We start from the raw sequence: 9,216 nt of genomic DNA on the forward strand, positions 1-9,216 counted from the left end.
CCTGCTTACGCTCTGCACGCTTTATTACAAGAGTTGCGCTGATCGCTTAATAATAAAGCTTAGGAGTGTAAGGCGAGCTTTTCCCGGACAAAAGGAAGGACAGGTCACTTCAGTGTGGTAAGGTACATTCTGACACGGCATCACTGCCACCGAAGGGCTGTGTATGCACCCATGTGCGTGTATGGTGCTGCTCAAAAGCAATGCATCCTCTTTTATTACACTGGCTCGTGCTATCAGAGGTGAATGCTGGTGGTACAACAGGAGAGGCTGAACCTTCCCCCCAGCATCCCGTTACACTTTGCTGGTCTGCAACAGATAGGAGCAGAGGGGCAGTCTGACAGAATGGTGTCTGACACAGAAGCGTGCGTTAAGCAGAAGGATGGAAATGAATTCCTCCATGCAGAAAAAGTGGCACCCACCGACATTCACCAACATTTGCTGAACATTTCTGGAGACCAAGCTGTGAATGTGGGGTGGCAGGGGTGTGATCCAGCAGTAAAGACAGTGCCAGTGGGCCACCTCCCCTGGTGCAGATTTTTACAGGCCTGGCATGCTGATTCTTGTTCGCTGCTGGCAAAAATGTATAGCTACCTGTGGCCACCTTCTGGAAAAAACAGTACTTTGTTGCTGAGAATCTGGTCTGTCAAACAGTGCCGTTCTTTGTACCTGCTATAGTTTTCATGGAAATAAACAGGAGTCATTACTTTCAGAGCAACCTACACTTATACATGTACATATACACGACTGTATGTATGTAGATACATGTACATACCCATACACAAAAGCAAGAGTAATAAAATCTGTATCACTAAAAATCTACAAATTTTCCATCAGTTTTATATTAACTCCAACCTCAATCAGCATGTGACTCAAAGAAATCAAGCAAATTATTCATATGTCATCAGAAAGTGTTTGTTTGATTTAGCAAGTTCCAAACTAGTACATGATAAATCACTGTACGAAAAAAGGAACTGTAATTGAAAAGGAAACACAACAATACAGTAGCTATCCTGCTGGACTTAGTAATATATACACCGTACTCGGTGAAATGGAATATCTTTCATATCTTCCCTGTGATCCCTGGCATAGTCCCAGAGATAGTAATCCAGTAAAACTGCGTTGATCTGATCACGCATGTCTTGACCCTTCTTCTCATAGAGCTCCAGCAAGTGACTGCAGATCAGCGTGCAGCACCAAATCGAACAACCACGGATCTCCACCTCCTCTCTGTCTCCGGACTTGAAAACAGTTCCTGTAGGACAAGAGACAGCAATCATTTACATTCAGGAGACAGAATCCCCAGATGTCCAGGATTCTCCCTTTTTGTTTCACATTTAAGCTACTCCAGGACCACAATTTCCACCCCTTGCACTGCAACTACTATGTTACTGTACATTTTCTGTGGATTACTTTAACATTACTGTATTTGTTAGGTTTGCTTCCCTTTCATCTAAGAAGCCATCCTGTACTCTAAAAGACTGAGCTTGGGGTGAGAACAGATGGCTTGACTGTACATACATGACTGTTTCATTTCTGGAGTCAAAAGGGATACTCAAACATAATTCCCATCGGGTATTTTCTGCAAGGAGTAATTCTACTCTTCACTGAGATCAAATACCAAGCAGATCACAACATTCTATGACACATTTACCATCACAGAACAACTTATCTTTTCCATTAATCTTGCTATGGTCATTCCCACTGCAGCCATTCAAACATATGGGTCATTTGTTCTATCTTGCTGTGCAACTTGAAAATCACTAACAATAGTCATACCTATAAACACATTCATCGCGCAGTAGGAAAAGGACTGGTTTATGCTTTTATTCATTCAAGCTCCTAGTTAGTAAGTATTATAAGATGGAATCAGGCCTGTGCAATTATCTTCTTTACAGGCAATGGCTTGTTTTCTTAAAATGGATGTTCATCTTACTACCTTGTTTGTTGCTCTTGATGATAGCAAGTCTGGTTGAGTACTGACAAACAAGAATCTCCATGCTTTTCCACATTCTTTGAACTGATGAAGAAATCACTGATTCTACTATCTAAATCTCAAAATCACAACCACAGTCATGCTGGAAAATGCTGCCGTCAACAGTGCCACTTCTGAAACTCTGCAATCAACCCCTAAGAGTCTCTTTATCCATACTTTGCCAGTGTTTAACCCTAGGAATAGACAGATTAAAAACATAAGAGTATTTTACAATATAAGGAAGGAACAAACCTTCACGTAGCTTTTTCATTAGATCTTCAGAATATTTCATGGCTTTTAAATGAACAAGAACTTGAGGAATTCTGTAGTCAGCAAATATAGTCAGGCTAGAAATGTCTCCAAAAAAGCCATCTCCCTTGCCTTCCAATACACTCCATGTATCAGCCACAAGTATTTGTGCCCGTTTGTAGAAAGACACCTTCTTTTTCTGATGAAAAAAAATGAAATACTTTAAGTGCTAAGGATGCTTCAATAAATACAGAAAATGAAAACAGAGGAAAATAGGCAAGTTATGTTGCTCTACAAAACACAACAAAAGATATATCATACTAAGAAAATATTAACTAAAGCAATAAAAGTGCAATGCTAAAAGTACCTTGAAATCTAAATACCAAACTGCACACAAGTGCAATCCTCATTAAAAACAGCAGTGGAATAAAAAATTATTTATATTTAAAAAATGCTCAGATAACAGAAAACATTAATGCTGGTTTACTTCTACTTCACAAACAGCAGTCAAAGTCATGCAAACACTTTTTCTGAAGCCCTAGAGCTCGTAGAGCATCCAAGCTAAGTAGCACGTATCAAACAGTTCACATGTTTCATGTTCCTTTAAGAACTCAATATTAACAAAAAGAATTTTGCTGAAAACTATAGCACATGATGTTCAGTGCTGTCCAGTGCATCTTGCTTATTATGAAGAGGACAGAGAAAAAAATAATTTCAGTAATTCAGTATTCACAAGTGTAAGGTTTTCTTAAACACTGGCTGGGTCTATTACTATTACATTCTTTTTTGTGCTGGTGTAAGCCCCGCAAAAATTTGCATACTTTTTTGACTACTCACAAGGGGAAAAACTAACAGTGTGCTGAAATCCGTATGGAGTTGAGATTTATTTTATGATAAACATAATGTGAACTTCAGGAAAAAAAATTCTGTTTTTTTTTTTTTCCTTCATTTTATAGACCAAATTTTCAACTTTTGAGGTATGGTTAACAGTGGGATGTAACTGAAACAGTTAAGCAAAAGTATAGACGGGGATTTTACTTACATGAAGTTCTGTTCTAGCACACTTCATATAGCCACAATTCATAAATGGCATTTTTAAAGAGTATTTCATTTTATATTACTGCTCAGATTTTACAGACCATTCCTCTTGCCAAGAAATGCGACTGTACAGAAACACTGAAAACAAGATCTACAACAACATTTCACAGAACACCTCCTGCAAATATTCTGAAAACATTCTCTGTGCTTCATTCCCCTCTCGACACAGATGCACACATTTCCTTCTAGAGAATCATACATTTCCTCTATTAAATAACGAAATACTGTTCAAAACTCTCTAGGGCAAATAAATAAAATAATAATAATAGACCAAATTCCATCACAGCTCCCAGCATCCTGGAGCTAATGAAAACCAAGGTCATCACTCTTTTAGTAGTGTTAAGATTTTTCCAATGCAATAAGCACCAGCACCACATCATTTTACAAGAGCAGTATGGAAGAGACACTTCAGATTGAACTTTCCGTCTTGTGTTGCAGTTTAGCTTGGAAGAAAAATACTGTGCAGGACTTCTTATGGATTTATGATCTCATTGGTTCAGTTGGTAGTTTTTACGATGCACAGATCTGAAGTTTGCAAAAATTTTCTATATGGAAAAGACAATCAAGCTTTTATAATAAATTTTCCCACCATTCTTTTCAACAGAGAGCAAGAAAAGCACTGGGTGAAAGGTACTACCTCTCAAAGACTGCAATTTCTCCAAAAACGGAACATTTTACCTGATGGTGACAAACCTACACTTATTTTCAACAACTTTTCTGCCCTTATATTCTAAGAAAAGCTACTACTTCTTCTCATTCACCACTCCACTACCTTGACAACCTCATACTTCAAGAAGGAGACAGAGCTAATTTGGGCCTATGGATATTAAAAGAAAGAAGGGATACTGTGTCGGCAAATATATAAACATGATGGCACAGCTAGGAAGAAAAGCAGAGAATAGGAAGAGCAAACGAATCTAACCACCTCTATAAAAAATGATGGGAAACAAAAAAGTGCATACACGCAGCATTGATGACTGGAAGCTTGGAAGGACTCAAACATATGTCAGAACATGAAAATCCTGATGCATAATTTTGATTTTAAAGTTCTGCTAGTATTTAAAGTCAGCACAATGTCTAAATACGAAACACCCATACTAGCACAAAAAGATTTCTGGGGCTTTGGTTTGCACCTCACTGCACTGAAGCAAGAGAACACAGGCAATATGTAATGACATTCAATAATGTGTGCCTGTGACAAATTTTTAGCATACAGTTTTGGTAAGACATGCAGCCAACAAATTGTCTTTATTTTACACGTTCCTCCAGAAGGTCAGACCATAGGAGAGCTGTAGCAGTCTGTGATAGTATGATTTACTGCAGTACAGAATTTATTCTTACGCAGTTTCTATTACAGAGAATAAGTGAAAAACACCGGTATGTTGTCAGATACCTACGTTTAGTTCTCTTTTTAGTGAAGGCAAATCTTTACTTGTGAGATCTCAACTGGCTGCATAGAAATGGTGTTGATAAAACAATCCATTTCACCTCATATTATGTTTTCTTAAAAAATATATTACAGAACAAATAAAGTGTAAACCTCATCTGTGTTATTTCATCCACCTTCAAAACACATAGCTTGCTTAGTGAAAGTAGAAAAACAGCTTCTGTGTTTATGCAATAGACTTCACTACTACGTCAGTGCTTACGTGCTGGAATCATTTTTGGAACAGCTTTTCATTCTGTAGTCTACTGCTGCTTTTAGAGAGCCTTGCTTTATAAAGCACTCAGCACCATCTCATGAAAGACAGTACGTCAGTGAATAGTCACTATAAAGAAAGAAAATACTCTATTTACCACTTGAAAAATGCATCCTTTTTTTTGATCACAAAAGTCATTATAAAATGACCTTATATGTAAAAATCTCAATAAATTAAACCAGTAACATCACCGATAAGTTACAGAGAATCTCTGATTTTTCAAGTTAATATGGTATCTTCACAGTAGGAGACAAAGAAGTAAAAAATGATGCCACCTACTCAACATCACAGGTAAGTGAAAAAAGCAGTTGGTTCAGAGGCACAACAAACACGGCTGCAGGGCACTACTTCCAAAGGCCTGTACAAGCTATCACTTAGCACAGGCTGCACTGGAGATAGAATGAGGTGTTCTGTTGATGTCATGTCTGAATAGTACCACAGATGGAACAGAGGACAGGAGCAGCTACATGTCACCAAGGTTTAAAAAAAGGGTGCTCGCATAGGGACAACTGGAGACACCAAACACACTCTACTTACTTCCCATCTTTCAGAGAAACTGCTGCAAAAAGCTTATGCACTGTTCAACTCTGAAATAAGTGGTGTGACATTTAGGGTTAAATCTGGCCTGTAGCCATTTCTGCAAGGTCTACTGAACTAACAGCAGTTACAGATTCCTGGTAGTCAGTTGTACATTTTCATAATACTATTGGAGTCTCCATTTTCCTCCATAAGATGCAACGGTCCTCATGGTAAATGAAGAAAAAGAGAGAGAGAGGTACAAACTTAAGGAAAAAAAGACAAGAAAAACAAAGATTCTGATTTGCTAGGCAAAAATTATGTTACGCATTTATAAGACATAAAATAGAATTGTGCTCAAACTTGGAGTATATCAAAATAGATTACAACAGAGTGAAGAATACAGCCCACAAAAAGAAAAAAAAACAAAAACAAAGAAACAAAAAAACAAAAACGGGTTCTCCACTACAGAAAGAAAAAAAAAAAACAAAAAACCAACCCTATGATTATCACTAGATATATTTTCCTGGCCAATTCAGTACTTCAGACAATGGAGATTCATTTGCTGTTAATAAATGGTGTGATGTTGTTTTCAGAGGTTTAGACTGATAGAGAAATGGAATCTCAATACCTTTACCCTATCTTTAGAAGAACAAACACTTTGGCCCAAGAGTACTTTATCTTCCCCATCTGTACTACTCGTAACAATTTACATAATTAGATAACCTGCTTCAAAGTCTGATTTTCATTATGCAGACTAATCCCTATACTGATTTGAAGTGGAATGTTAAAATTGTGCTATATTTCCCTTTTACTTCCCTTGAATTTAACTTCTAAATTCCACAGAAATCATTATAGAATCATAGAAAGCTGAAGCTGGAAAAGATCTTAAAGATCACTCAGTCCAACCACAACCTAACCATACTAGCCTAACTCTAACAACTCTCTGCTAAATCATGTCTCTGAGCACCACATCCAAATGGTTTTTAAACACATCCAGGGATGGTGACTCAACCACGTACCTGGGGAGCCTATTCCAGTGTGTAACAACCCTTTCTGTAAGGAAGTTCTTCCTGATATCCAATCTAAACTTACCCTGGTGCAACTTGAGGCCATTTCCCCTCGTCTTGTCACCAGTGAGAAGAGACCAATGCCGCTCTTTACTGCAATCACTCAGATATTTGAAGAGAGCAATAAGGTCTCCCCTCAGTCTCCTCTTCCCCAGACTAAACAGCCCCAGTTCCTTCAGTTCCTCCTCAATGGGCACATTCTCCAAGCTCTTCACAAGCCTTACTGTCCTTCTTTGGACCTTATGTTCAGTTTCCCTTCTCCTGTACTAGAAGCTGTGATAAATACACAAATTTTGACACCAATTCTGAACTGTTGCTCCAATAAATAACTAACTAAATAAATAAATCACCATCTATCTTTTAAAGCCACAACCAGGAAACAGTTCAAGTAAGTTCATATCATACAAAATTCAGTGCTGCTACAAACTTACCTCAAAAACAGCTTCATCTCTGTAAGAAGGAAAGTTTTCCACCACAAGACGTAGTAGTTTCTGAGCACTGTTCTCACTCATTTTAACACAGGTGAGGAAAGAGCCTCCAAACTTCTCCATCAGAACCGTCCCGCTTTCATTCAGCACCCGGTGCCTCTCTTCAAGCAGAGGCATGGGCACCTCTGTGTCGGAGCGGAACACCTGTCTGACCTGGTCCAGCGTCATGGTGGCATAGTATGAGGCACTGGTGATAGGTATTCCTTCAGAAGAGCAAAACAACAAGGTATTAGGCTGCCGCACTACACCCAGAGACCTTAGGCACAGACCCACCGCAAACGTAAGACGCAGAGAGCCTCAACTCTTAAAACTGACAGCGTGCAGTGAAGATCACACTCAGACAGCTGCTTAACGTAACACCACACGCACTTGGTTGGTGTGCTCCCTGCTCGGGTAGGAACTTCTGATACGTAGCCATGGTTCATTTCTTACTTTCTGCACATGATTTTCCCCCACGGGTTTGTTTCCATCACTCGGCACAGTGCATACACTGTCCTCCAGCCACACACGGCCATTCTTATCAGTCTTTTTTTTGCCTGAGCTCCTCACTGTTACGTACTTACAAGAAGGACCTTATCGCAAGCTCTCCTTTAATTAAAAAGGAAATAAGCAGAAAAGTTACTACAGTTTCCCTCTCACATTCAGATTCTTTTTCTCGTTTTCTCCGAACGAGCTCACCCAGGAGCGCCGAACAGCCCTGCGCAGGCACGTGCTTTTCAGACCCACGGGGCCAACCTAGACGGCTCGCAGCTCGGCGCGGCCTCCTCAAACACCCGAAGGCACAAAGCGCTGACCGCAGCCACCCCGAAGCCGTTTATACGCGAGCGGGGACTTCCCTTCCCCCCGGGGCAGCCGCACACCCACGGAGCGCCCCGCCCGCACTGACCGTCGTCCAGCGCGCGGTTGACGGCGGCGCAGAGCGCCCAGTAGCCGCTGTACGCCTTGCCCTTGTAGCGCACCAGGCACTTCTGCTCGGCGCTGTCGGACCAGAAGGAGAAGTTGAGGGTGTCCACCAGGAACACCCAGCTCACCGCCTCCTCGCTGGTGGCCCGCGGGTTCAGCTCGTGCAGCGCCTTCCATCCCGACAGGCCGAACGCCTCCTCCGACGCTTTATCGAACAGCGACTCGGCCACCTTTCTCGCCCCCTCCTCGTCCACCGACACGTCTCGGCTGCGGCCCGCGATGAACCTGGCGGACTCCAGCGGGGACGGGAGCACCTCCATGCCGCCGCCTCCCGCGGGTAGGGAACGGGAGCCCTTTCCGACCGCCACGCCCCGCCGGGCCCCACCTCGAGCGCTGCCGGCCCTCCGGCGGCGGAGCGCCGCTTCCCGCCTCGCACTGCGCAGGCGCGTGGGGCAGTGCGGGTTTGGGCCGCCCCCGGGAGGCGAGCGAGCCGCGGCGAGGCGGTGATGTGGCCGCGTCGCTGAACGCGCGCACAAAGAAGTGAGAGCGACACACGTCCCGTTTCCTTCGCTCTTATCGGACAGTCGGCTTCGTTTCCTGGACACGAAGCCGCCCCGTAATTGCCTCCGAGGCAGGGCCCGCGAACCCTCCCATCCCACCAAGGCAGGAATTACACCCCGATTAAAAAAACCCAAAAAACTAGGAAAGCAAAGTGTCCTACCTGCACCTGAAGGGAAACAAAGAATCCACTCATACGTATATTCAACTCGGTTTGCAGTTTTTAATTTATTTTTGTTATTTATTTAGGAAGTGAAATTTAGACTCAAACTATAAATACAAAGGTATTACACATGAGATATTCAGGAGGCTTTTCTTTTTTTTTTTCTTTTTTTATTTCTCACATATTTTCTATGGCATTAAACATACAGCAGGGAAACCAAACAAGGTTAAGTTTTGTATACAACAAAAACAAGTTACAGAGTTATATACTGTCGCTTTGCCAATTCATAAGAACGCCTACCTCATACAAACGAAAGCTCTGAGAACAGCTAACCAACTGCCATTTCTAAGTGTTATTTGCATTAAGCGAGCTGTCTAGAACCAGTGTGCTTTACCACTGCTTACTCAGTGACATCACAATGTTCTTAAATATTTTATTTATGTACTGTCACCAATATATAGAGGTACTGCAAAGAGGGCCAAACACTTGCAGAAAGTCA

General features: G+C 41.6%; 1 protein-coding gene across 2 annotated transcripts; it reads right to left on the reverse strand.

The window, feature by feature from the left end:
- Positions 1-5: 5 nt before the first annotated feature.
- On the reverse strand, positions 6-8,382 carry CUNH9orf64 (chromosome unknown C9orf64 homolog). 2 transcript variants are annotated; one of them, XM_042877562.1, is made up of 4 exons: positions 7,980-8,382; positions 7,037-7,296; positions 2,225-2,420; positions 6-1,252 (listed from the first exon to the last, which is right to left on the reverse strand). In XM_042877562.1, the coding sequence occupies exons 1-4, from the start codon at positions 8,314-8,316 to the stop codon at positions 1,020-1,022; spliced, it is 1,026 nt and encodes a 341-aa protein (XP_042733496.1). In that variant the 5' UTR covers positions 8,317-8,382; the 3' UTR covers positions 6-1,019. The 2 variants fall into 2 exon arrangements, with proteins under 2 accessions (XP_042733496.1, XP_042733497.1); XM_042877563.1 differs by having other exon boundaries at positions 8,125-8,271.
- Between the last annotated feature and the right edge of the window lie 834 nt (positions 8,383-9,216).

The sequence above is a fragment of the Lagopus leucura genome, unplaced genomic scaffold (genome assembly GCF_019238085.1).
Source record: "Lagopus leucura isolate 7727_CA_CO unplaced genomic scaffold, USGS_WTPT01 Super-Scaffold_100018, whole genome shotgun sequence".
In the NCBI taxonomy this organism is placed as follows: Eukaryota; Metazoa; Chordata; class Aves; order Galliformes; family Phasianidae; genus Lagopus; species Lagopus leucura.

Bases quoted from the DNA above. Each gene is read 5' to 3' on its own strand.
- CUNH9orf64 (XM_042877562.1), bottom strand. From the start codon at position 8,316: ATGGAGGTGCTCCCGTCCCCGCTGGAGTCCGCCAGGTTCATCGCGGGC. The intron at 7,297-7,979 runs GTCAGTGCGGGC...GCTCTTCTGAAG, and splicing joins CAACCGCGCGCTGGACGACG to GAATACCTATCACCAGTGCC. The intron at 1,253-2,224 runs GTTTGTTCCTTC...CTTGTCCTACAG, and splicing joins AATGAAAAAGCTACGTGAAG to GAACTGTTTTCAAGTCCGGA.